General features: G+C 38.2%; 2 protein-coding genes and 1 long non-coding RNA gene across 3 annotated transcripts; 1 reads left to right on the plus strand and 2 right to left on the minus strand.

Moving 5' to 3' along the window:
* Positions 1–4,997: 4,997 nt before the first annotated feature.
* On the minus strand, positions 4,998–5,693 carry LOC119995685. The gene is made up of 3 exons (XR_005467682.1): positions 5,493–5,693; positions 5,339–5,389; positions 4,998–5,207 (listed from the first exon to the last, which is right to left on the minus strand). It is a non-coding gene; the product is annotated as an uncharacterized LOC119995685 (long non-coding RNA).
* A 1,776-nt stretch (positions 5,694–7,469) lies between these two features.
* LOC119995521 (zinc finger MYM-type protein 1-like) lies at positions 7,470–11,755 on the plus strand. Its single transcript, XM_038842039.1, has 5 exons — positions 7,470–7,591; positions 7,812–8,145; positions 8,228–8,550; positions 8,762–10,157; positions 11,393–11,755. The coding sequence occupies exons 1-5, from the start codon at positions 7,470–7,472 to the stop codon at positions 11,753–11,755; spliced, it is 2,538 nt and encodes an 845-aa protein (XP_038697967.1).
* Positions 11,756–13,075: 1,320 nt separating this feature from the next.
* Positions 13,076–14,259, minus strand: LOC119995409 (lignin-forming anionic peroxidase-like). The gene has a single exon (XM_038841889.1). It carries the CDS (start codon positions 14,237–14,239, stop codon positions 13,310–13,312), a length of 930 nt encoding a protein of 309 aa, XP_038697817.1. The 5' UTR covers positions 14,240–14,259; the 3' UTR covers positions 13,076–13,309.
* Positions 14,260–27,722: the final 13,463 nt, after the last annotated feature.

Consider the following 27,722-nt stretch of genomic DNA (forward strand, 5'->3'; position numbering starts at 1 on the left):
AAAAATGCATTCTTGCATGGGGATCTTCAAGAAGAAGTATACATGAAGCTTCCACCGGGTCACCCTCAAGGTAACAATCCTAAATTGGTTTGTAAATTGCATAAATCTATTTATGGTTTGAAGCAATCGCCGCGGGTGTGGTATGCAAAGTTAAGTCAGGTGCTTGAAGAAATTGGTTTTAAAAGGAGTGATGCAGATCATTCCTTATTTGTCCGTACTAAAGCTGGTGCAAGGTTGGTTGTGCTGATCTATGTGGATGATCTTATTGTCACCGGGGATCGTGATACTGCTATTCAAGACCTTAAACGCATCCTTCATCAACGATTTGTGATTAAGGATCTTGGTGCTCTCAAATATTTTTTGGGAATAGAAATGGCCACATCCAAGAAGGGGTTGTTTTTGAATCAGCGAAAATATGTCTTAGATTTATCAACGGCTCGTTGGCAAGCTTATTTATCTTACAATAACAAGACCCGATATTAGTCATGCGGTTAGCATTGTAAGCCAGTTCATGCATGCTCCTACTGTGGATCATATGGCCATTGTCAAACGGATTCTTCGTTACTTAAAAGGATCTATTGGACGAGGTGTTCTCATGAGGCATAATGGTCATTTTCAAATTCATGGTTATACTGATGCTGACTGGGCCGGAAATAATCTGGATCGAAAGTCGACCACCGGATATTGTATCTTTGTAGGTGGTAACTTAGTATCTTGGAAAAGCAAGAAACAAATGGTTGTTGCACGGTCAAGCGCGGAAGCAGAGTACCGTGCCATGGCATCTACTGCAGCAGAACTAATATGGTTACGGGCCCCGCTTGGTGACTTGGGTATTTCTCATCCTCAACCAATGTCTCTTTGTTGTGATAACCAGGCTGCTATGCATATCGCATCCAATCCTGTTTTCCATGAGCGCACCAAACATATCGAAGTCGATTGCCATTATATTCGACAACATGTTCAGTCACAAGTCATTGCTACACATTACACCCGCAGTCGAGATCAACTCGCGGATATTTTCACGAAAGCATTACCTTCGGCTCAATTTCATCAAATATTATCCAAGCTTGGCTCAATCAATATCCTTGATCCAGCTTGAGGGGGAGTATTGGAGATATTGGAGAATCGGTTGTAATTAAGTTGTGATATTATGGTTTCCATATTTACTGTGTATGAATATCATTAGTGCTAAATCATAGGGTCAATGATGTCAATGATTGATATGATAATTAGAGGTAAATATTAGGTGTATCACTAGAATCATGGAGACGTGTAACTATATATGGCTGATGTACTGAGTGTAATATTCAAGTATCAGAAAAATATTCTTTGCTTCATCTCCTCTTCTTCTTCCACTAACTTTCTTCAGTTACCTTCGTTTAAGGAGAGAGAATAGATAGAGAAACTTCGGTTAGATCTCATCACATAAGCCAAAAGCCACCCCCATGAGAGAGAGACAGAGAGAAACTCCGGTTTTGGTTCTGTCCTTTGTGCCTTCGCCTCATATGCTGGTGATCTTCGGTGTTGAGAGATCGGACCATGATGAGCCGGCTGGATATCGGAAACCACCAACACCACAGGATGAGAGGGTTTTGTTCTTTGGCATCGTGTTCTTCCTCAAATTGAACTAGTTTTTTTTTTTCTTCAGAAAAATGTATTATTAACACGTGGAAAATCATTTCCACGTTTAATCCCTATTTAACAATCAAAATGTCACATGGACATGTTGATTGTCCTAAACTGAGCAAATATGACCAATTGTGCAATTTGACAGAAATTGAAACTTTGGTATAACAAATTGGCACAAAAAATCTTTGGGTGTGCAAATTGAATACGTGATATTTTTCAGTGACCAAATGGGCTATTAACCCATATTTCTTCAGTTAATAGTAACATGATGAATAATATCGTCCACTAGTTGTTGACTCAATCTTATGATTATAAGAAAGAGTCACACCTGTTTGGCACAGAGGGATGCCGTTTCTACTTGAGTTTCTATTATATTATTATGAAGAAGTTTGACTATAACAGATTCGTCCTTATCAAAGAGTGGAAAGATTTCATTTTACAAGGCGAATGTTCATGTAAGCGGTTCCAAGGGGAGACTCCTTGGCGTATACTAATAAATGCTTGGACTGGGACCCACCTTTGATTAAAAGATACAATTCACGGTTGATTTCGTCGATTTTGTGAAAACATGCAAGCCATCTGGCTCGCCATAACGTCTGAAAATCGTGAGTACATAAGTGGCCCAATAGATAGGTCAGGTAATGAGCCGATTAGAAGGTCGACCTAATAGATAAAAGCTCGTGTCTTCTGAGGAAAGATATATACCTAAAAAACCGAGCAGTAGACTACTTAGTGTAGCGGAATGCTTGACGCTCCAAGAAAGGAAAAACTCTGCAAAGCAATGGACAATTCGATGCTCCAAAAAAGGGACACCTCGATGAAGCAGCAGACTGATCGAAGCTCTAAAAAGGGACAGCTCGGCTGGAATGATACATCGTACAACACACCTTAACTCAGCTAGTATGGTAAGCCCTATCATAGGAAACTCTTCATCTAGCATGGTCTGCCTTACAACCCACCTGAGCTTGGCTAGGAAGGTCCATCCTACAACTCAAAGCCCTCTGATCGCAGCTTGAAATCTAAGAGGTAGTTCCCATATTTCAGGGAATTGTGGTCTTAACGAATTATGCTTTTCAAAATTGGTTTGTTAAGAAATAACCAAGGTTTCAGCAAGATTATCTCAAAGAGAGTTCAGGAGAAACGGGAGTATGATAGTTGAATGTTCCTAATTTTTCTCAAACTTGTTTCCAGCTAAAGCACGAAGCCTAAGTCACGTGACGTTTGTCCTGCACATCAAAGAAGAACACATTTTTACACGATCTTTCATGTAGAAGCTTCAACAAAATGGCTGCCGTTACCCATGTTCCAACATATTCAAGCATGAAACCTAAAGACCCGCGAAGTGGAGACTAGCACAACCTCGAAGAACGTCCATATCTTCCTTGAAGAAGACGCATGACTATAGAGAGATTATCATGTCCCTAAATCTAGGAGAGAGTTACAGTTGAAGACTATTAACTCAGTAATTCAATCAAGCAATCTCAAGGCAGTTGTATCATGATCCCCATGACAGTGTTCGTGAAGTAAGTACCAGAGAAGTAGAAGAAGAGACATTACTTGGCACTATAAAAGAAGAAAGAAGAGAAGCATATAAACACCCCACGTCAAACACATACCCACCGTCTTCAATCCTTTATTACTTTCTTAGGCATGACTTCGGCCACTAATCTTTTTACTTAGTATAGCTCCGGCCAACTAGTTTTAGATTTGTCTTTTTCTTTCCAAAGTCCCTACGACTATGTCATCATTTTAGCTTGTAAAGTATGCCTACATCTCAGGATGTATCACTTCTCAATGAAATTTCTGATGTATTCCATCAATGTGTTGTTTTTCATTTCCATTCAATAGAGGTCCTTCATTCCGTTGATAGTCTTTTGTCTCTTGTTTTTTTTCCAAATTGACACTCAACGAATTTTAAGTTCTTTTCCCGGAAGGGAAACCTCGAGCGAATAGTTTTTTGTTCTTTAACTATACACAGTCCATTTGGAACAAAGGTCAGACTCGGTGCAAACTCCTATCAATTCCTTTGGGCTGACAACAAGCCTTGACACACGTGCAAATTCATTATATACAATCACAATACTACTCTTGATCCCTAGTGCCGTAATCGTAAGATCTCTTATCTAGAGCAAATGATAACCAATAATAATAAATGCGACATCAAAGTCAAAGAGCGGAAAATTTTCATGTTCAAAGACGTGTGTTCATGTGAACTGTTTAAGAGGAGACTCTTTCGGTATCCTAATAAATGCTTGGACTGGGACTTACCTTTGATTAACATATACAATTCACGGTTAATTTTATCGATTTAGATGCTGATGTACGGAGACCATTGAACAAGTTTTAGTAACCAATAGAAAAGATCTGTCTAATTTATTGTAGGGCAATTATCACGATGGACAAATTTTGGAAGTCGTGTTTCAATACATTTCAGAGGCAATTTATGTCCGTTAAGACACTATATTGTCTGATGCAAACAAACAATAATTTTACGACCTTAAAACTGAGGCAACTTTGAGGCAATATTATTGTATTTTGAAAATAATCCCTTTGCATATAATTTTGAAACCATTTCAAGATTTCTTCCCAAATTATCCCCATTTAATTAATGAAATGCCCAAACTACCCTCGCCTAAAATACCCTCATCATCTTCCTCCTATCTCTTCCCCTCTCTCGTCGGCGACACAACAACAGCAATACATACCAAAACATCCTATCTATAGTTAACGGAGCGTCTAAGATCATGAATTTATACAGAGTGGTAAAATAGAAAATATCAGAGTGACTACCCGCACTACAGGTGACGGGCTCTCCAAAATCGGATAGAACTCAAAATAGCTGAAGGTGGTCCTGGATCTACCGAAACTACTCTATCTAAAACAAAAGTATCAACAAGGAAGCATGAGTCACAAGACTCGGTGAATGAATAGAAACTTAAATGATACAAAGGGGACAAGTCGGGTAATCAGGTGTCAAAGAACTGAACAAGCAACGTATCAGAAGGGAGTACCATCATACAGAATCAATTAGAATATCAGACAGCACTCACTGTGCCGATATCAAACAGCACATGAAGTGTCTATATCAGACAGCACACCCAGTGTCGATATCCAAACATATCCAAACTTGGTGCACCAAGGCTAACGTATCCTACCGTTATTGTACAATATTCTGACAAATAGTAACTCCCAAGGAACAAATAACCATCAATCAATCAATCAATCATCAAACTAAACCAGAATAGGATACGATCACAAGTTCGAATCAGAACATTCCATCTCGATAAGAAATCCGAATAACACATATTTCAGAATCAGAGTAATCGATGTCATATCAAAAGGTCGCATGCAGTTAATTCTATGCTTGTCCCAATAGTAAGAAAATCATGGGTCACACAAGAAGTCTAACAAACAGTAACCGAACGGATATATACGGATATTGACAAATAGGGACACTAATACAAAATCTGAAGAAAAGGACGGATCATAGGTGTGTGTGGGTTCAGTGCATCAGATAAGTTATCTATCCACTCACCGAAAATATGCTACTAGCCAAATCCTGAGACAATGTCGACCGCCTGACCATATAATAAAACGATATAGTATTTAACAACTCAATGCCAACAGTACATAGAACTTCAATAAGTCCTCATCTCACTTACAAGCACAAACGTCATCTTAATTGAAATAGAGATTCAATTCCACTTACCCGTGAAAATCTAGTTCTTGACCGCATGACTTACACTTCAAGTCCAATTTCCTACAAAATTTCCATCATACCACATCAATTCACACGCATGTAGCACTTCCCATCTTTGTACAGGCCAAAACAAATTCAGAGTTTAATTGATCCCAGAACTTACCCGAACCAAGTAGCACATGAAATCCAACTTTAGCTTTGACCATCCAAGTTTCCTTGTACAAGGACAAATTAACGTAGACAATCTCTCCCCAACCTTCAATCTGAATTTCTTTCGCAAACCGAACTTAAGCTTTGTAGACCCAACTTTCAAAGCCTCCCAAAACACATTTCTTTCTTCATTACCTTGGCAACCACGAGAGAATCTATGGGATTTACACTCCACCACTCCCATTGTTTCGCGTCTTCCCCTTAGATTCTTCTTCTCCCCCTGTTTAGTTCTCTGCCTTATGACTTGTCTTCCTATGTTCTTCTTGTAACTTCCCATAAAGCCAAAGCTTGTTAAAAGGCTAGCTGAAATTGACTTGGGCTAAGCCCATTTTCTACATCTTGAAGCTTATATGTTTAGGACAACTTAGTATGGGCCAAGCTACATCCCATATTGGGTCTTAATGAAAGACTTTGGTCCAAATGACTTACATGAGTTTTATATTTCCTCTACAAATATACATATTATATATTTTGTTTTTAAAAAAAAAACACCGGATATTACAATTAAACCCTTGTATTGGAACACAATATGTGTTGAAAGAAACAATCCTCAATTATTGCCTCCCTAACACTTCTGAACATGAAACATTGTTCATCAACATGCATGCGGGCATTAATCAATATTTGGGTACATTTAGACGAAGCGCAAAAAAAAATACATGCCGCGGTGGATCTAAAAAAAATACCGTGGTTTGATGTTCAACTTTGATTCAAGATTGAAATTTTGTGACGAAGTGGTCCAAGTTGAAGAATACTGAAACGGTTGGTGTTCTGTCATAATTAGGGTTGATATAAATATATATATTTTTTTATTGTTTTATAACTGTTATGATTGATAAATAAATTGGAATCGGTTCAGATTATGTGTGGAGCCAAGTTCTGTTGCTAGAATGTTGTTTCTGGAGTTGCCATCCGAACACCTAAGATGTGTGAAGTGGTAGAAGGGCTTTACTGAATGTCTGAATTGAGGAAGGATGAAGATTTGTCTGGACAGATGATAGGGGCGTCCGGACGGATATGCTAAAGAACACTGAGACTATGGTTATATAAATTTTTCATATATTGAAAGTTTATCTGGTTACCTTTTGACAACAGTCGTGATTTTTTCTCTGATCTTAGAGTTTTTTTCACATATATGCTTGTGTTCATTGTGTTGCTATTGTCGATTTCAATTTCTTTACTGTCATGTGATATTTCTGTTAAGGAGGATCTTGGACAAATTTCTCAACAATAACCTAGTCGTAATAGAGAAAAAGAGATGGCTGAGAGAGAGAGCGCGAGCTTGAAGGGGTAAGGACAATCCTAGAGACTTGTGAATGCTAGTTCCAGGGGCGGCCCTGGGCCTGGGCGAGCTGGGCCGTCGCCCAGGGCCCCTAAATTTCCCCAAATTTTTAGGGTCCCCAATTTTTCATAGTGTTAGTTAAGTTATATGGTAGTCCATCTATCTTCTTACTCTCTTAGCCCATTTTAAAACCTTATATGTGTTACTTTATAAAGCCCATCAAGAAAGAATGAAATTTGGAGGAGAGGCCCAACTAAAAAATCAATAATAGCCAAGAAAATTTGAGAGGCCCAACTAATTGAAGTAAAAGAATATCAAAACGCCTCATTCTCTATTCCCTTTTCTTCTCAATTCTACTTCCATCTTCTCAATTCTTGACTCTGACTTGTGACTTTCGAGTTTCAACTTTGACTTCCGAGACCAAGTTCCGACTCTAACTTCCGACTTTTGACTTCCTGTTTCAACATTGATTTGGTTTTCATTTGGGATTTTAGAACTAGAAGGAGCCTGAGACTTGAGTCTTGAGAGTTGCACTTGCAGGTAATTCTTTCTTTGAGTTTTGATTTTCTAGGGTTTTTGTTTTCTTATCTTCATGATTTCTTTGGTGTTTGCAATCTCTAATTCTCTTTGGTTCTTTTGTAATCTCTTATGGGTTCTGGCCTTTCTGTTCGTCTGCTCTTCATTCACTTTTGGAATTTGGATTCTGAGATTTTCCTCCTGCACTCTGCAGCTCGACAACATATGGTTGACTGGTTTTATAGCCTTACCAGGTGATTTTGTTCCACTTAATAGGCTCAGTGATAAGTGATTGAATATAACTCTTGCTGCTCCTGTCATTTATTTTATTTTTTGTATTGTGATTGAGATTTTTGATAATTTGTAAATTTGATCATAATGATAACTAGAAAATAAAAGTCAGGTTTTGAAAAAAAGAAAACAAAAAAAAAGAGAAGAAGAATTGGTTCGATCTTTAGCAGGATCTCTTGATAGATTTTTGCCTAGTAAACAAAGAGGTGGCTCAACATCTAATGCTGAAGAAGAAACAAATCCATCAGTCCTGAGTGATAAAGAAGAAGAACCAGTAGGTGATAAAGAAGAAGAAATTAGAGTAGGTGATGATGGTGATCAATATGAGGAAAAAGAAATTCTACCAATAGGTGGTAAAGAATTTGGGCCATTAAACATTTACGATCCAGGAAATTGGGATAATATTAATCAAAAGTTTAGGGACCTATTAGTAGAAAAAGGTCCAATTAGAATTCTTGATATTGATTTTGGTGTTGATGACCTTGGTAGACATTTTTCATCTAATTATTATGAACGTGTTATTGAATGGAGAGAAACAATATATGAAATGGCTTGTATATTTTGTTTCTAAGGACAAAGTGTTTTGCTTTTGTTGTAAGTTATTCAAGCAAGATCATAACACTTCCCGAATGACAACGGATGGATTTAATGATTGGAAACATCTTAGTGAAAGACTTAAAGCTCATGAAACTAGTAGTGAACACCTAGTTTGCATGACCAAATGGATAGAATTGCAAGTGAGGTTGAGAAAACTTGAAACAATTGATAAGAGTGTACAAGAACAAATAGATAGGGAGAAAGAGCATTGGAGACAAGTGTTAAAAAGAATAATTGCCCTTGTAAAAACTCTTGCAAGAAACAATTTAGCATTTCGTGGTCATAAGGAGAAGCTTTATGAAGGGAGAAATGAAAACTTTTTTAGGTTTTATTGAGATGATTGCAGAGTTTGATCCAATCATGCAAGAACATATTTAACGAGTTAAAAATAAATCAATTCATTATCATTATCTTAGTCCAAAAATACAAAATGAGTTGATCCTACTCTTAGCCAATGAAATTAAAAGTGCAATTATAGGAAGAGTAAAGAAGGCAAAATATTTTTCTGTTATACTTGATTGTACTCCTGATATAAGTCATGACGAACAATTGTCTCTTATATTGCGATGTGTAGATGTTTCCGTCAAACCAATAAAAGTGGAGGAATTTTTTATACAATTTTTAAAGGTAGATGATACTTCGGGGCTAGGACTTTTTAATGTGCTCAAAGATATTTTAAATACCCTTGATCTTGATGTTGGTGACATAAGAGGGCAAGGATATGATAATGGATCAAATATGAAAGGAAAACACAAAGGTGTTCAAAATAGGTTGCTTATGGAGAATCCTGGAGCATTTTACACACCTTGTGGTTGTCATAGTCTTAATCTTACACTTTGTGATATGGGCAACTCTTGTGAAAGAGCCATATCTTTCTTTGGAGTTGTTCAACGCATATATTCATTGTTTGCATCGTCTACAAAACGGTGGAATATTTTGATGCCTTATGTTGGAAATCTAACACTTAAGCCATTTTCTCAAACACGATGGGAAAGTCGTGTTGAGAGTGTTAAAGCAATACGATATCAAAGTCCACAAGTTAGAGATGCTTTAATTGACTTAGTTAATACTAGTGAAGATCCAAAGACAAAGAGTGAAGCCCAATCCTTAGCAACAAATGAAATTGAGAGTTTTGAGTTCTTGATTAGCTTGATAATATGGTATAATTTATTATTTGCTGTAAATACAGTTAGTAAAACCCTTCAAGCTGAAGATATGGATATTAAGATTGCCGTAGAAAAGCTAAGAGGACTCATCTTATTTTTTGAACAATATAGAGAGACAGGATTTGTGGAAGCCATAATTGAAGCTAAAGAAATAGCTAGTGCAATGGATATTGAACCTGTTTTTAAAACAAAACGACTAATTCGAAGAAAAAGACAATTTGATGAAATTAACAATGAAGATTTAATACGTTCAGTCGAGGAGTCATTTAGAGTTGATTACTTTCTATACATAGTGGACAAATCTATTTCTTCTTTTAGAAGTAGGTTTGAACAACTTCAATTATATGGAGAGACTTTTGGATTTTTGTTTGATTTGAAGAAGTTACATTCTATTGATAATGAAAGTTTGATATCGTATTGCACTAAACTTGAGAATTTTTTGAAGTGTGATAATCTTTATGATATTGATGCAAGAGATTTAGCTTTAGAATTAAAAGTTTTGTGTAACATCTTTCCTGAAGAAGTAAAAAAACCTATTGAAATATTAAATCATTTGCAAATGCTTGATGGTGGTTTTCGAAATACATGGATTGCATATAGAATATTGTTAACTATTCCAATAACGGTAGCCTCCGCAGAGAGAAGCTTTTCAAAGTTGAAATTGATAAAATCATATCTTCGGTCCACCATGTCACAAGAAAGGTTAAATGGGTTAGCTATGTTGTCTATTGACAGTGATTTGGTGGAAAAGGTTGATTATAGTAATGTAATTAGTGATTTTGCATCTCAAAATGCTAGACGAGTTATATTTAAGTAATATATTTTTTTTTGGAGTTAGACTTTAACTATATGATAATCGCCACAAAAAAATTTAGAGGGCCCCTTGTTTAGAGTTCGCTCAGGGCCCCCATAGGCTCAGGTACGCCACTAGCTATTTCTTGTACTCTTTATCTTGTATACTCTCTAAAAATCATAGTAAACTAAAAGAACATTCCTGAACTAGGATCTCATATTCAGTCTGAACCAGAATCAATTTTATACTATTCTTCTCCTCTTATTATATATTTTGCTGCTGTACTTGGGTTGATGTGTTTTCTTGTTCATATGTCACTAAAGTTGGATAAAAGCATGCATGTTTGGTTAAGTTTCTAAGGGAGAAACTATGTTCGTGCTAAATCAAAATTGTCCAACTTGACTAGGTTTTCATTATTAGTTGGTACGACTACTAGTCTACTAGCTACTAATCATCCAGTGATTGACCACTAAACACTTGTATTGAAACACAAACTGTGTTGAAACACTCCCTAATTCTTGCCCTTTTTTTTGTTTTTGGTAAGTCATTCTTCCCTTTATATTGATTAAGTCAAAACAAAAGTTATATTGATTTGTTCGTGACGTTTTAAGATAAGATTACAATTTATTTAGGGTTAATAGGGCAAAGAAGAAAAATATGTTTTAAGAGTAGAATTGACTTTTTCTTCTTGATTAAATGAATGAAAGCAAAAACAAGGATATAAAAAACACGTTTAGCTAGTCATTTTAGATAATACGGGAAACAATAAATCACTGAAAACTGTTTGAAACCAGAAAATGAAAAAAACAAGACGTTTCTGAAAAATAGAAAACATATAAAACATAAAACAAATCAGATAGAAACTTTAGGCTATCACTACTATTTTTTGTTTTAGTTTCAAAAAATAGACAAAAAAAAAATAAAAGATAGTGTTTGTTTGTAATTTTTGTTTTCAGTTGTATGAAAACTTACAATAGGTTTTCAAAATTTTAAAACCACAAAACAAAAGGTTTCATAAGTTTTAAAACACCACACACACAACGACCTCCTTTCTCTCTCGAACGACATGTGTACCGACCCTTCTATCATTTTCTCATTTTCGGGCTGTGTCTAACCCAGACTTTGGATATGAGTTTGTCCCGGGCCAAACTTCGGACCCAGGTCGGGCCTAATTTCTGGGTTTGGTCGATTCCGGGCTGGGCTTCTAGAACAGGTCAATCCCCGATAGGGCTTCGAGCCCAGGTCATTCTCGGGATGATCTTCGGGTTGGTCTCGGGATGGGCTTCGGGGTCAAGTCAATCCTGAAACTGTCTCTTGGGTCAGGTCTGTCTCGGGATAGACTTCAGGGTTGGTCGGTCTCAGGACGGGCTAAAGCCCCGAACCTAGGTCTGTCCCGGGACAATCATCAAGGTCAGGTCGGTCTCGTATTAGGCTTCGGGGTTGAGTTTGCCCCAGGACGGTCTTCAGGGTTGAGTCACTTAGGACTGGCTATGGGCCTGGGTCAAACGCTGGGCGGGCTTTGTGGTTGGGTCGATCCAGGCACGGTCTTCGAGGTCGGATCGATCCCGTGATTATCTTTGAAGTCGGTCGGCCCCGGGGTGGGCTTCGGGGTTTGGTCTGTCCTGGGACGGTCTTCGGGGTCGGGTCTATCCTAGGCCTGGTTAGTCCCAGGCTAGGTCCAGGTCAATCCTGGGGTTTGCTTTGGGTCCGAGTCGATCCACGATCAATCTCTAGGCCCTAGTTTGTCTCTGGGCATGCTTGTTTTATGTTGGGGTACGGACCCGGGTCGATCTAGGGCCAGGCTATATGCCCAGGTCTATCCCTGACTAGGCTTGGGGATCGGGTCGGGCTTGTCCCAACTTTGGGCATTGATTTTTTCTATGAATCAAGAGCAGTGTTTCACGACATCTAGCATGTCAATCTCATATTGAATTAAATTTATGTTTTCATTTTATGTTTTAAATACAAAAACCAAACGGGTAGTTAAATTTATGTTTTCGATTTTTGTTTTATATTTTTTTTTTCATAATTTTTGAAAGTGACACCAAACAGGACGTTATATATTTCCTTTCAACAAAAAATCATACTTTTTCTTTTTTTGGTTGTACTTTTCATAAAGCGCGACTTTTTACATCTCTTCCTCAAATGAATACGAATGCATGCAGATGTTTCAAGTCCCAAATCCGACTTTGAGATTTATTATAGGATTTAGAAAGAACAATGCTTTCATAACTCCTGTTTTACCACATAGTTATTATTGTTTTAATTTGCATGCAAGTGTTCTACGAAGACAAACTCATCACTATCTACTTTTGTGGGGTCTCACTGTACACAGAAATGCAAATTGAAGACTCCAATATTCTACTTTGGTACGCAGATATAGGAGTTTGACCCTAATGCAGGCACCGCCGCTGAGGTCGAAGAGGCTCGCATGAAATTTAATTTACCGAGAATCGCTATGAAGTCAACCATGCTTCCGACCTACTTTGGATGCATGAAGCAGGTACCATACTGTTTTTTAGTGTATATAAATATGGGGTTATCGATATATTTGTATAGGATTATCGTGCTCTAATTAACTAACAACGGATCATGGTTGAGATGGTGAACTTGATCACGGTAACTCTTAGCGCAAGCGAGAGGTCGTGAATTAAAGTCTCATGGGTGTTTCCATTATCGCAATTGAGACATTGGCCCTTGCTCTACCCAGTGTGTGCTAATGTCACCCTACATTATCTTCCCGTTGTCTAATGGATAGTTGAATGGGTTTCACGCGACCAACAAAAATGTTACTTAACTAATGTAGGATTAATTCAAATGTTAATACGACTAATATAATTTCTTTGCTCTGGGGATATGCACCAAACTGAATATAGTTTATGAGAGAAGAATTTCAAGCAAATAATTCCTCCGTTGATAATTGAAGAGAAAGAACAAGTCACATATGAAGATCTCACACCTGCTTTGAAGAGAGCTTCCTATTTCTTTTCAGCCTTGCAAGCTAGTGATGTTCACGCAAAAAAAAATTCCACGACCATAGACTGCAAGGATACAACAGAATTTTGAAGCTGTGACAAAGATATAAAAGAAATTTGAAGCAAAATACATAAAGAATGCACGGAATTCTAGTTGACGGCGCTGCAAATCCTTCTTATCTGACCAACAGAACCAGTGAGAACACCAATATCTCCCATCTTGATCATGGCAGATGCAAAATCAGACTTGAAAGTGCTGGGGTTCTTGCTATAATCATTGACAATGCTGTCCGTGGATCCACCACTAAAGAGAACTTGATCAGAATGAAGAAGTCCCTTCCGTTGTTGTAGATTCTTGAAGTAATTGTTGTCAAAAGAATTGGGCGTTACCAAATCCATCGGTGCCAAATTACCATTGCCACCACTTGCCGGACAGCCACGCTTGCGAGTGCTAGCAAATCCGGCATCAATGTCGCTTGCGTTGTTGTTGTTGTATATCCTATCGCGAAAAGTGAAGCATTGAGCTTGTCCTATTGTGTGGGAACCTGACAATGCAACCATGTCCCTTGCATTAAGGCCTTTGTTTCTGAAGGATGTTATAAGTTGTTCAAGGCCGTCTGTAAAAGCAGGAAGGTCTCCACCTTCAGCCAAAGTTCTGCTTGTGGTGGTTGAGTCTCTTCTTCCAAGTTTCACTGCCCAAGATGGACCACCTACATATTCGGATGCATCTCTGGCGGCCACTGTAATGATATTTGCACAAGATACAATGCCAGGACATGCTTTCTCTACTTCAGCTTTGGTATTGTCTATGACTCCATAGCCTCTAACAGAATCATCATTAGGACGGGCAGTCTTCTCACTTTGGATTGAGGGGGTCTCGTCTAGTAAGATGGATGCATCGCATCCAAGAACGAAGCAATCATGGAAATGGAGGCGAATGAGAAATGCCGCCATTCGACGTTCTTTAGCGATAGCGGATCTAATTGAGGTATGTATGGTAGTGAGTGCATTAGGGCATGTACTGTCATAAAAGGTTGAAGAAAGCTGGGCTTGGCATGTTGTGCTCATGATAAAGAGCATCAACAATAAAGCACCAATACTGCTAGAAAGTTGAACAGCTGAAGTAGTCATATTGAAGAAGGAGGAGTATAGTAGAGAGTTGAGAGAGGAAATGATATTAGGACTTGGTGGAGAATGCCTGCAAGTATGAAATCATTTATAGGGGTTGAGGAAAGGTTATGCCGCGTGTGTGTGATAAACAAATGAGTGTGTACGTGCATGACTTATTCTGCTTTTGACTTTTTATTTTTTTTTATGTTCTGCTTTTGACTTATCAATAACACAACAAAACTGACAACAATATATAATATACCTAGAGTTTGAAGAATTCATGGATGACCGTGCAGTGGGACCCGCACCCATGCATGCAAGAATTAACGTGGACCCTTCTTACCTCATCCGGGTGAGGTAAGACCTATTGTTGGATTTGTTACTAGTTTTACAGTTGTTTAGACATTTTTAACTGTTTAAAATTTCAAATAAATAGCTAATGAAAATTCAAAATAAAATTTGATATTTTGTTTTGCCATCAGATGTAACCGGTTGAACTTGGTAGGCTAGTGGTTCGAAACCAAGTAATTTGAAACATCTTTAACGAGATTATCGGTTGGAGTCATAGAACCCTAAAAAAATTATCTTGCAGATCCAATCTAAACTGATAACCTATGCGTTATAGTAATATAGTGAATAATATAGTCCACAAGTAATGTGACTCATTCTTATGATTATTATTATAAGAAAGAGTGGCACAACTATACATAATTATATATTTCAAGTACAAAACCGTTATGTATTAATGTATGGGTTTGACGTTTTCTACTTGAGTTTCTATTATATTATGAAGAAGTTTGACTCTAGCTTATGCTAATAAATGCTTGACTGGGACCCACCTTTGATTAACAGATACAATTCATAGTTAATTTTGTCAGATTAGGAGATTAGGGGGCTCCTCAATTAGTTTCAAATTATAAAGTTTACAATTGAAATCCAATGGCTTGAGACATGTGTCACATCACACCACATTTTTGTTTTTTCATTTTTAAAATTTATATGACTTTTTCTTCACCATTGGATATGAATTATAGACTCTAAGGAATTATTGAGCCCCCAAATCCAATTTTGTAGAGACAATTGAACAAGTTTTATTAACCAATAGAAAAAGTCTCTAATTTATTATCGGGCAGTTATTACGAATGACAAAATTTGAAAGTCGTGTTCCAATATATTCATACAATTAATTATTATACCATAAAATCCATGGAATTTTAAAACACGTATTAATAAAGATTTAAATAATTTTTTGTTTACGAAATTTTCCTTAAGTTCTCATATGAATTGAGGTATTTCCTCCCACATTTTCCCCAACATGCACATGACATCATCAGTTTTGATTTCTTTTCTTTTCTTAAACGAAATTTCAAAACGATTTTTCTTACAAAATAGATGACAAATTTTGAAATAAATCATATATTCAAAATCAATGTGCATAGCTCTTTCAAACAAAACTAGTTGTTAATATATTTTGAGTCAAAAAAATCTCGCATTCAACCTTACGTAAATAAATTTTAAAAAATTACATATCAAACCGCAGCACAACACTTGTCGTATCAAACCTCAGCACAACATGTTTCGCATCAAACCTCGGCATAACACATGTTGCGTCAAACCTTAGCACATCAAGTGCCGCGTCAAACCTTAGCACATCAAGTGTCGTATATGCATACATAACCTGATGCACCAAGGCTAACAAATATTGCCGTTAGCATACAAAAAACTTGAACCTGCACAATATACAAGTCAAATGCTTGTCCCAAATGTCAGAACAGATTGACTATCATGACATGGGGTTTCAAAACTGATGTTAGTATTGAATTTTACAAGACATAGGGAATTTATTGTCGAAATATTTATCGAGTCAAACATTGTATTATTTAAAGCATTATCGACTCATCTGATACGCTCCAAACACCTTAATCATACTCCTGCCTCCAGAGTATCCAACAATTCGAAATGATCGCTTAATTACCTATACGTACAAGGGATCGTAGACGCATATTTATCAATTTTTTGGTGTGCACCAAAGTTGCCCATATGAGGCCAAAAACATTACCAACGCATTCAGGATCATGAAACAAATCGGAATCAAACTTCTGGGTCGTCGGAAAACAAGTATTCCGCCCGGATCAAAGTGACCTGTATCGAGTGAAAGCCGGGTCGTGCACCTCCGACGACAGTTACGGTCAGCCAAGGGCTGGGTCAGGTTCATCTCTGGCCAGTAAGTTCGTTGGTGGTGTTAGTTTGTTAAACCGACGTCGGACTCGGCCGGATCGGGCCTTTCCTCAAGTAAGATTCCTAAACCCATTACAAACATTCATCGTGTTCGCAAGAACACGATGGCATGAAAAAGGAAAATTAAGTTTGCAAGAACAGAACCACCGAATAGGACCATCATAGTCAGCTTATATAAATCATAGTGATGTCAATTAACAGGAAGTTGGCTTTCATAATCAGCTTATCTAAATTAGTAAAAATGATTGCAGAATGTCATAAGCGTGCAAACAGGGCACTCTTAAGTCTTTCCTTCTTTTTATAAACTCATCGGCAACCTGAAAATTTTAACATTTTTTTTTTTTAAGAAACCAAAAATTTTATTTCATAAGGAGGAGAAGAAAAGTCCTTCTCCGGTGGCTCACAATGGGGGACTAAACCTAACCCATAAAGAAAAAGAACAAGAGAACAAACACCAAGAAGGAAAAGAACAAACCATAACAACAACAAACCAAAAGGGCAGACAATAGCCCAAAAATAGAATATTAGCAGTTAATCTGTCTTATGGCAGGGACCCCCATCGAGTCAATGTGTATCATACCTTTAACTTGAGCGAAAATTTTAACATATATATTCATCAGTCTAAGTGGGAAATTTCTGTGTGTGCGGGCTTGACTACCGGAGTTTAGATCCATATCGGATATCCAAAAGACAAGCTTGTATGACGTCGTTCTCGATTACCAAAAAAAATATACATAAGGACATCACCTTCCAGCATGACATTCACCAAATTGCGCATGCATGCGAGTTTATGTTATAAACTTAGTATACTGTTGGGTCCAATGGTATATCAATTTTTGTTTAATCATAGAGCAAATAACAAGGTGGCTGATGCTTTGGCTGCACTCGATAAATTGACGCATTCTGATTCGGATCATGTTTGCATGGAGGGGGTTCCCCAGTCTATTCTCTCTTTTGTTCTACCTTATTGTAATCCTGTGTAAATCAATGCTATGCTGCTTAGCCTGCTCTCAAAAAAAAATTACTATAACTTCAAATTTATAATTTATTGGCACTTTGTTCGTATTTTGCGGGATTCTGAGTAAGTAATGAAATAATGAAGACATTTCGAATACTTTGTTACTTTATGCCCAATATCAATTTGAATTAATAAAATGAAAATCAATAGAGCATACATTTAAGAATGTGATGCCAAACAAGAAATATAGAACAAACTATTATTAAATTATGTTTATTTTTTTCACAAAGTGAAATCAATAGAGCATAATTTTTTTAAAAAAAATCAACAGAATGTGAGCATAAATTACATGGTAAATAAACGCAAGCATGTGTAGTTGGAAACTATATGTGTTCTTGTTAAAAATCCCTCTCAAATATCAATTACTATCAAATAAAATCCATTTAAAATTCAAACTCTTCACTTATCTCATTTAATTTGAGCTACTGGTTCTTAATCTCTTACGCCTCTTTACTTCTTCATTTATTTGAGAAAAAACCCTGACCTCTTCCTCTCTTCTTCTTCAACTGATGGCTTCCTTCCTCCCAAATACTGCTCTCATTGACTCTCATCTTTTCACCAAGAAGATGACAAGCTTTTCATCATTCTCTAGTGAAGAACTCCTTGCCAACCGTGCAAATGAGTAACCGCTATTGGAACGACATCATTCTTGGCCCAAACCACCTCTAGGATGGAGAGACTGGGTCAATCGACTTCGAACTACCTTCGGTGTACAATGGATGAAGCAAGGACTCGATGGATTTATTGACATGACTCTTGAGTCAATTCCCTTCGATCCAACTTTGATTTCAGCGACCTGTTGTTTCTGGTCCCGTTAAACAAATTCTTTTGCTTTCCCCAGTGGCCATATGACCATCACCCTGAGGGATATGTATGCCCTAACTGGGCTACCGATTGCAGGTCCAGATGCTCCCAACCTCTTTACTTCTGTCAGAATCGTCGAGGTAGGAATAATGGAGGAAAATAAAACCTTTTCTTATCAGGGTTTAAGTTCCACAGAACACCTTGGAGAACCTACCTTCAAAGAGCATGCTCTGTTCTTGTGGTGTAGACTCTGTAGGTATGCTTTTGGCACCTTTGCTAATCAACCTGCGAAAGATTATCTTCCCCTTGCATGCGCACTAGCTGAAGGTCAGAATGTGGCTTTAGGTAGTATTTGGCTAGGCCGTATTTATCACTGTCTCTCTTTACTCACCTTTGAGAAACCTTACTACCATCGTTTTTCTAGTAGCCTTTGGATTCTTCAGCGTTGGTTGTTTGCTTATTTCCCTACTTTACGTGCTTCTGGCTATCGACTACCTGCCAAATTCACTTCTTATGGGCAGTCTGTTTTAGCTTGCACCAGTGATATGTCTTTTGTAGAAATCTTCAATTTTTTCTTGTCCTTGCCTTCAGATCGACTTGATTCTGAATATTTCTTGTTTATTGACACTTTGCCTGGTGGTCCTTTGATGCCATTGTTATCTTCCAAAGTCACCATAACTATGGTAATGGACCATATCCTTCGTGACTTCTGGGCCTGTCTTGTTACACCCACGTATCTTCATGAAGGTGCCAATATTGATAACCCCATGAACCCTGCTTGTGGCTTTGAGGCCTACAATCCTCAACTCTGTGCTACGCATGTGGGTTATACCCAAAATGTACCTTTTAACCGCCTTTCTCATTGCAACCCTCCTGGAGAATAGAGGACCAGCATTCAATCTAGAGAAAGGATTGAGAACCAGGTGGCTGTAAATAATAATGCTTTGAAAAGATTTGTGTTTCAACTGCTACCACCCTTCAGTCCTGGTTGTGCTTCTGACTACCTATCTTGAAAGGAAAGGTATTACACCTGGTATGCTTTCTTCAATACTGAATCTGAGGCAGACATTGCAGATGTTACGCCTGGTATGCTTTCTTCACCTCTTTTTCTACTTGCTTGTCTGTCTATGAGATTTTGATCTGGTGACATACTGTGCAGCTATTCCTGCTATTCCACTTTCCTCTAGAAAATTGAACATTAAAAGTGAGTCAATCTCCCCCAAAAAGAAGCCAAAAATCAATAGGAATGTGGTGGCTGTGAGAAGATCTCAACGATCTTCTACTATAATTAAAAAGACCACCCAATCCAGTTCAGAGCCTGTTACAATTTCAGGCGATGATGATAGTGAAGCTTCTGGAGATGAGAGTGAAAAGGTTTCCACCAGCTATACAGGAGTTCCTTCATCAGATGAGCCAATTGTCAGTCTCAAAATTTGTAACCAACCTTCTGGCTCAGTTACTCCTCTATCTTCTCAGGTTGATATCTTTCATTTTCTTTATTTTGCTACCACAAATAATTCTTTGATACTTGCGACAGTACTTTATGTATGCAGGCAGCAACATCATTTAAAGTGCTTACCTCCATCATTCCAACCAGCGTGGTAAAGCCATTGGCAGGTCTGGATTTCTCCTTCCTAACTCCACCTCCTCTTGCTAGCAAAGTGCCAACTGAGGAAGAACTGCAGCATGCCACCAATAAGTTGGTCCAGCTCTTTGAGAAAAATATTCCAGATATTCAAGAAGCAGACGGTAAGGAAGCTTTAAAACATGTGAATACTCTGCTAGCAGATCCTCAAATAGCTTCCGAGAGTAAAAGTAGGCTCATTCGTCTGGAGCATGATTTGCATCATATACCCACTGCCTTTCATCAAGATTATTCTCTGGAGCAAACTTTATCGAGCAAGTTGGAAGGTTTATCTAACGATAGAGCTGCTTATGAAATTTTACTTGCCAACTCTCAAAACCTGGTTGCTGAAGACCTTGGGATTCAGAAGAATATCATTGCTGCTCAAGAAGAAATTAAGACTTTTGAACTCAAGATCCAAGGTTTGAAAGGTAAGATTCTGCAGCAATATGATGCAAGAAACCGGGTGCATGAGAAATTTCAAGATGCTCTGCAAAATCTCAATACTCTGGATGCTTCCATCAAGTCACAACTATTAGATGCTCAAACTTGGTCTTTAGATTTGTAGGTAACTCAAGCACGCCTTCAAGCACATTAGAATACCTGGTCGGGTCTGAAGCATATGTTGACTTGATTGTTGGATTTTGGCCATTGTTTGGCCTTGGTTGGTTTATTAGAAATAATTTTATTGCCATCTGTATTGGCTTCTAGTACTTGACTTTGACCATTATTTGGCCTTAATTTTGGATATTATCTTTTATAATTGCTAATCATTTATTTGCAATTTCTTTTGTGTGGCCTGTGATCATCTACTATTTTTATTCATAATATGCGGCCACTAAGGCCAGCTCATGGCTACGGCTAAATAGCCTGCTTTCACATCCTTTATATCATTACAGATGTAATTCCCAAATACTTGGGAAATATGGCTTTAAGTATTTGTCATTGATAAATCACTTATGTGGCTGACCATCTAGGTCTGCCAGCCAATATGCATTGTCTTTGAGAATTCTGTGGACTTTGAAGGGTCCTTCCCAGTTTAGAGACCATTTGCCTAGCTCTCTGTCCTTGATTCTTGGTGGTAGGATCTCCTTCCACACCATTTGGCCTTCATGGAACACTTTCTTCTTCACTTTCTTCTTATAGGCATTTGTTATCTTCTTCTTTTGGACTATCATCCTGTTCAAAGCCTCCATCCTGCTTTCATGTAACTGTTCCAGTTCCATGTTCATAGCTTCTAAATATTTTTCAACAGATAGATCATGTTGCTTCATGATCCTCAAAGATGGGACCACTAGCTCCATAGGTAGTAGTGCATCATGCCCATAAGTGAGAGCAAAAGGACTGGTTGCAGTGTTTGTTCTCTTGGATATGCGGTAGGCCCATAAAGTCTATGGTTGTATCTTGTGCCATGCTCTGGTATTATCCTCAATAGTTTTCTACAAGATAGAGATGATCACCTTATTTGAAGTCTCTACCTGTCCATTGGCCTGAGCATAGTATGAAGTAGATGTGAGCAACTTGACTCCATAATCTTCTAGAAATGCTTTGACCTCCCCTCTAGTGAACATTGTCCCTTGGTCAGTTGTGATGGTTTCTGGAACGTCAAATCTGAAAATGAGGTGTTCTTTGATGAAATCTACTACCTCTACCCATTTTGTAAAATAATCAGTAGCCACCAGGATAAAATGATGACCCTTAGATGAGGCAGAAAATATTTTTCCAATGATATCAAGTGCCCACCCTCTGAATGGCCATGGTTTAATGATAGGTTGTATGTCCGCCGCTGGTGCTTTTTGAATGTTGCCAAATTTCTGGCATTGTTGACAGCCTTTTGCATATTTAATGCAATCTTTCAAGATGGTCGGCCTATAATAGCCGTGTCTTCTTATCAACCATCTCATCTTTGGACCGGCTTGATGTGCACCACAGATACCTTCATGTACCTGTTGCATTATTTTCATACTTTCAATAAAACTAGGGCAACGAAGTAACAAACCATCAACTCCTTTTCTGAAGAGTTCACCCTCAATCATTACATAGCTCTGTGCCAACACTTTGACCTTTTTGGCTGCTGGATCATTGGGATATGTCAGATGGTTAATGATATCTCTCCTCCAATCTTCCATCTGATCGTCAAGAGCTAGGCATTCAACTGCCATGCCTCTTTCTCTGATAGATGGATGAGATCGTCTTTTCACCGTGATGATTTGTTGTATCAAACTTTCTGGAAGTATTAAACTAGAAGCTAGTTGGGCCAATCTGTTGGCCTCATGATTTTGTTCTCGTGGAATGTACTTCAACTCCACCTCCTGGAAGTCATCAAGCAATTGCAAGGCTATACTGTAGTATGGAGCCAATGTAAAACTAGCATACTTGTATTCTCCAACCAATTTTAGCACCAATTGGGAATCTCCAACCAGCAGAATATTTTTGGCTTTTAGTTCAAGCAAGATCTTCAAGCCAATGATCAGTGCTTCATATTCTGCCTGGTTGTTAGTACAATCGAAATTCAAATTAAAAGCTAAGGTGGTTTCTGTACCTCTTGGGGATTGAATGACTACCCCAGCTCCAGCAGCCATCTCTGTGCTAGACCCATCGAATTTTAGCACCCATTCACCTTCATCTTCAAAGATTGGTGTAGTGTGCGCATCTATCATGCCTTGTAAGGTCTCAGAAATTTCCAGACATGGGTGGTCAGCAAGGAAATCAGCAAGTGCTTGCCCTTTGATTGCCTGTTGTGTTCTCCATTTGGGGTTGAATTCTGTCAAGGCCAATGACCATCGACCTATCCTTCCTGTCAGTAATGGCTTGGTCAGCATGTGCTTGATCAAATCCATCTTTGAGATCACGTACACCTTAGTTTGAAGCAAGTAGTGCCTCAACTTGGTACATGCAAAATATAATGCAAGACAGCGCGTCTCCACCACAGAATATCACCCTTCAGTATCTGTCAGTAATCTACTCAGGTAGTAGACTGCTCTCTCTCTTCCAACATCATCATCTTGGGCTAGTAGGCACCTAATGGAATCATCAGTAGCTTATATATACAACTTCAATGGTTTATGCCTGGTAAGTGGCATGAGAACTGGAGGTTTGCTTAGGTAGACCTTGATGGTTTGAAAAGCCTCTTCGTGTTTTGGCACCCATCTGAATGCATCCTCCTTCTTTAACTTCAATAATTCTGAGAATACCTTGGTTTTACCTGCAAGATTAGAAATAAATCTTCTAAGGTAATTTACCTGACTAAGGAAGCTTTGGAGCTGTTGTTTGTTCTTCGGTGGTTGAGCTTGGCATATGGCTTTAGCTTTGTTTTGGTCAACTTTCATGCCTCTCTGGTGAACTAAAAACCCCAGGAAGTTTCCGGCTTTAACTCCAAATGCGCATTTCGAAGGATTGAGCTTTAGTTGGTACTGCCTCATCCTTTCAAATGCACGTTTGAGATCGGCCACATCATCATTGGCCTTGACTGACTTGACAATGATATCATCAATATAAACTTTCAGTTTCCTGCCTATCAAGTCATGGAAGATAGCATTCATTGCCTGTTGGTAGGTGGCTCCGGCATTTTTTAGGCCAAAGGGCATCATTACCCATTCATAGGTACCCAATGCTACAGAACATCTAAATGTCATTTTTGAAACATCTTCTTCTGCAATAAATATCTTGTTGTATCCAGAATAACCATCCATCATAGATAGTAGCTCGTGTTGAGACACACTATCTATCAGCATATCAGCAATTGGCATAACATACACATCTTTAGGTGTAGTGGTGTTTAAATCACAAAAATCAACACAGATACGAATTTTGCCATTTTTCTTAACTATCGGTACAATATTGGATAACCATTTAGCATACCTGGTTGGCCGTATGAAGCCAGCCTTAACCAACTTTTGTATTTCTTCTTTGACACGCAACTCCACTTCTGAAGACATTCTTCTAGATGGTTGCTGGTATGGTTTGTATCCTGGCTTGATAGGCAGTCTGTGTTCTACCACCTTTCTATTCAATCCTGGCATTTCCTGGAAATCCCAAGCAAAACAATCACGAAACTCGTGGAGTATGGCTATTAGTTTTACCTTAATAGATGGATCCAAGGTAGAACTAATATAAGTGACTTTAGACTCTTCTTGCCCCCCCTAAGTTCACTTCTTCCAAAGGATCTTGGGTTTCGGCCTTCAAATCATCTAATTTGGCCGGTGCTATCTTCAAATTATTCCAATTTAACTCCTCTTCTTTGTTAGTGGCTAAACAACCATCATCTTCTACTATCATTTCATTTTCACCAATTTCTTCTGTTACAATTCTGCCAATGGCAGCTTGTACTACAATCTTATTTATTGTAGCCGCCACTATCTTCTCTTCTTCCTTCGACCACATCATGGAACTTCTTCAATAATTGGTTCTGACCTCCTCGGCCTATAAGGAACAATGGCCATTGGTTGCAATAATTGTCTTGCAATTTTCTGCATCTCTTCCTTCTTGTTTGTGAACTGAATTGGTCCACATTGGGCATGGTAATAGCGAGCTTCCACCTGATATGATGTAGTGTTGAATGGCTAGTTGTCTGCCCGAACGATTTCTACATCATTTCCTCTCCAACACACCAAGAGTTGATGCAGTGAGGATGGAATGCACCAATTGGAATGAATCCAATCCCTTCCCAATAAAGCTTGGTATTTGGCCTGACTGTCAATAATGAAGAAGGCAATCATGGAAGATTGTTGCCCGACAGTCAACTCTACTGGCAGTATACCAATTGCCTTAGTAACTTCCCCTATAAGACCTGCCATAGTCACGTTAGTTGGAATTAAATCTTCTTCTTTCTTACCCAGCAGCCTGAGAACTGATCTTGGAATGGTATTGACTGCAGAACTGTTCTGCACCAAGACTCTGTCTATCGTTTGCCATTTATCTGTGCTCTGACACACAGTGACTTAATGTGCTGTGACATTTGGATTGAAGGTTTCTCCAAGATAACCCTTTTGGGGGTTTCTTCATCCACTATCTACACCGTCACTGAACTGAAAGGTTGATCAAATTTCCCTAGCCGGTCAACTTTTGGCATTTGATTTTCTTTTATGTGCTTCTTAGCCTCCCAAGCAGCTGGTAAAACTAAAGTAGTAGTAGAACATTCATATGGTACCTGAATTGCTCCCACCATGAATTCCTTTGCAGGTGGTTGATCCTTTTTCACTTGATGGTTATCCTCCTGCTTCAAATGTTCAAACAAAATGGCGGTTTCATCAGATAAGCCAGCTGGTCGTTCAATGAGCTCCTGCTTTTCTTCAGTGCTACCATCATTGGCAGCCTCTTCCATCTCAGCCAGTGGGTTTTGCTCCTGCGAATTCTCCCTAGTGATTGGTTCTTTTCCTAACAAGCGAGTGCGCGGTGCCATGGTAGTTTTGAGATACTTCTTCTCCATCCCCATCGGGTGTGCCAAAAAAGGTTGTTGTCACCAAAAAGTGGCCCAAGGTGATGATAATTTGTAGGTGTGCCAAGGCTTATAGTTTCTTATACTAATTTGAATGAAATGCACCAGATGTAAATAAGACTTTTATCTAGACAATTGAACGAACTATCTTGGGACCTCAATAGTTCTAGGTTCCCCAACTCCACTAAAGTGCACTTTGTTGAGATTGAAATGAAGAAGACTAACTAGACACCAAGAACAATTTACACAACAATGGTTGGCATTGAAACTTGACAAGGAATAAATACAAGAGAATTTTGAATGAAAAACATAATAATTGCTTGAAATTGACAAGGATTTGGAAAAGTAATTGAAATACTAGGAAGCTTGAAAGTGCTTTTGGGCTTGAGTTTTTGTTGTTTGTTTGACTGATTGTTTGTTGTTCCCTCTATCTGTCTATCTACCATCTTTTATACTTCCTGTCCTGCACGAAATTCTTCCCCATAAACCATGATCTTGTTGCAGTTATCCTTGATTTACTCCATGTTCTGTTAGTTGGAAGTTACTAACCTTCTCACAACAACTTGCCTCATTTCTTTCATGTGCTGCCACATGGACCATCTTGTTATAACTGCCACAACTTCTCCAGTTTTCATGGGCCACTCTCAGCACTACTCCACTTGGGCAGTTATTACAATTGCGCTTCTCTTCCTCAGTAATATGGGCTTATAAGCCATAACAATCCAAATCATAATAGGCTGTACCATGGGCCTTGCACATGTTCTAAGCTTATTAGGCCTAACATATTTTTGGTGCCAACAGTTCTAATTAAATCAAAATTGTCCAACTTGACTAGGTATTCATTATTAGTTGGTACTACTACTAGCTACTAATGTTACTATTTCCTTCGATCCTCTAAAATTAAATACTGAAACGGTTGGAGTTTTGTAATAATTAGGGTTGATATAAATAGAAAAAATTTTATAGCTTTTTAACTGTTATGATAGAAAAATAAATTGGAGTCGGTTCAGATTGTGCGTGGAGGCAAGTTCTGTTGCTAGAATGTTATTTCTGGAGTTGCCATCCAGACACTTCAGGTGTGTGAAGTGGCAGAAGGGCTGTCCAGAATGTCTGGATCGAGGAAGGATGAAGATCCATATAGACAGATGATAGGGGCGTCTAGATGGGTATGCTTAAAAACACGTATGAACGACTTGCCGTTCGAACGGGTTAAGTAGCCATTCGCCCATCCTGACGACTGTCGATGTAGCAGTTTTTTTCTCTATAAATAAGAGACTTGTTTTTTAGGATTGAAACCCTATTGTTTTGTTTCTCTTGGGGTTAAAGAGGCCGCCAAACCTAATGAGAGAGAGAGAGTAAGGTGGGGAAAACTATGTGGAAAATCTATTGGTATAATTTGGTTCTGGTGTGGGATTGTGAGAAATTCCAAGATGTAGAGTCTTTGAGAGTATGAGCTGGAGTGAGACTTATGATAATTTCTTGAGTATTCTTAGATTTCTTGGGTATAGATGTCATTGAGACCGGTCTTGGAGTTTTTCTACGTAGATTCTTGTGTTCATTGTGTTGCTATTGTCGATTTCAATTTCTCTACCATCATGTGATATTTTTGTTAAAGATGATCTTGGAAAAATGTGTCAACAGTAACCTAGTCGTAAAAGAGAAAAAGAAACAGCTGAGAGAGAGAGAGAGAGAGCACGAGCACTCTAGAAGGGGTAAAGACAACCCTAGAGACTTGTGAGTACTATCTCTTGTACTCTTTATCTTGCAAGCGCTCTTAAAAATTATTGTAGACTAAAAGCATCATTTTTGAACTAAGATCTCGTATTGAGTTTGAACTCGTATAAATTTTATACATTTCTTATCCTCTTATTACATATTTTGCTGCTATATACTTGTTTGGGTTCATGTGTTTTCTTGATCTCTTTGATGAATGTCACTACAGCTGGATATAAGCATGCATGTTTTGGTTAAGTCTCTAACAAAAATATGTTAGTTGGACGCTATGTACTTCCAAACTATGTTCATGCTAAATCAAAATTGTCCAACTTGACTAGGTATTCATTGATTGACCATTAAACCCTTGTATTGAAACACAAATTGTATTGAAACACTCCCTAATTCTTCTCCCCCCCCCCCCCCCCCCCCTTTTTTTTTTTTTTTGGTTTTTGGTAAGTAATTCTTGCCTCCCTAACACTTTCGAACATGAAACATTCTTTAGAAGTTATGTTGATTTATATTGATTTAGTCAGAACAAAAGTAATATTGATTTGGCGTAAAAAAAAAAAAGGAATTAACAAAATTGACTTTTTCTACTTCATTAAAAAAAGGAAAG

The sequence above is a fragment of the Tripterygium wilfordii genome, chromosome 3 (assembly GCF_013401445.1).
Source record: "Tripterygium wilfordii isolate XIE 37 chromosome 3, ASM1340144v1, whole genome shotgun sequence".
NCBI lineage: Eukaryota > Viridiplantae > Streptophyta > Magnoliopsida > Celastrales > Celastraceae > Tripterygium > Tripterygium wilfordii.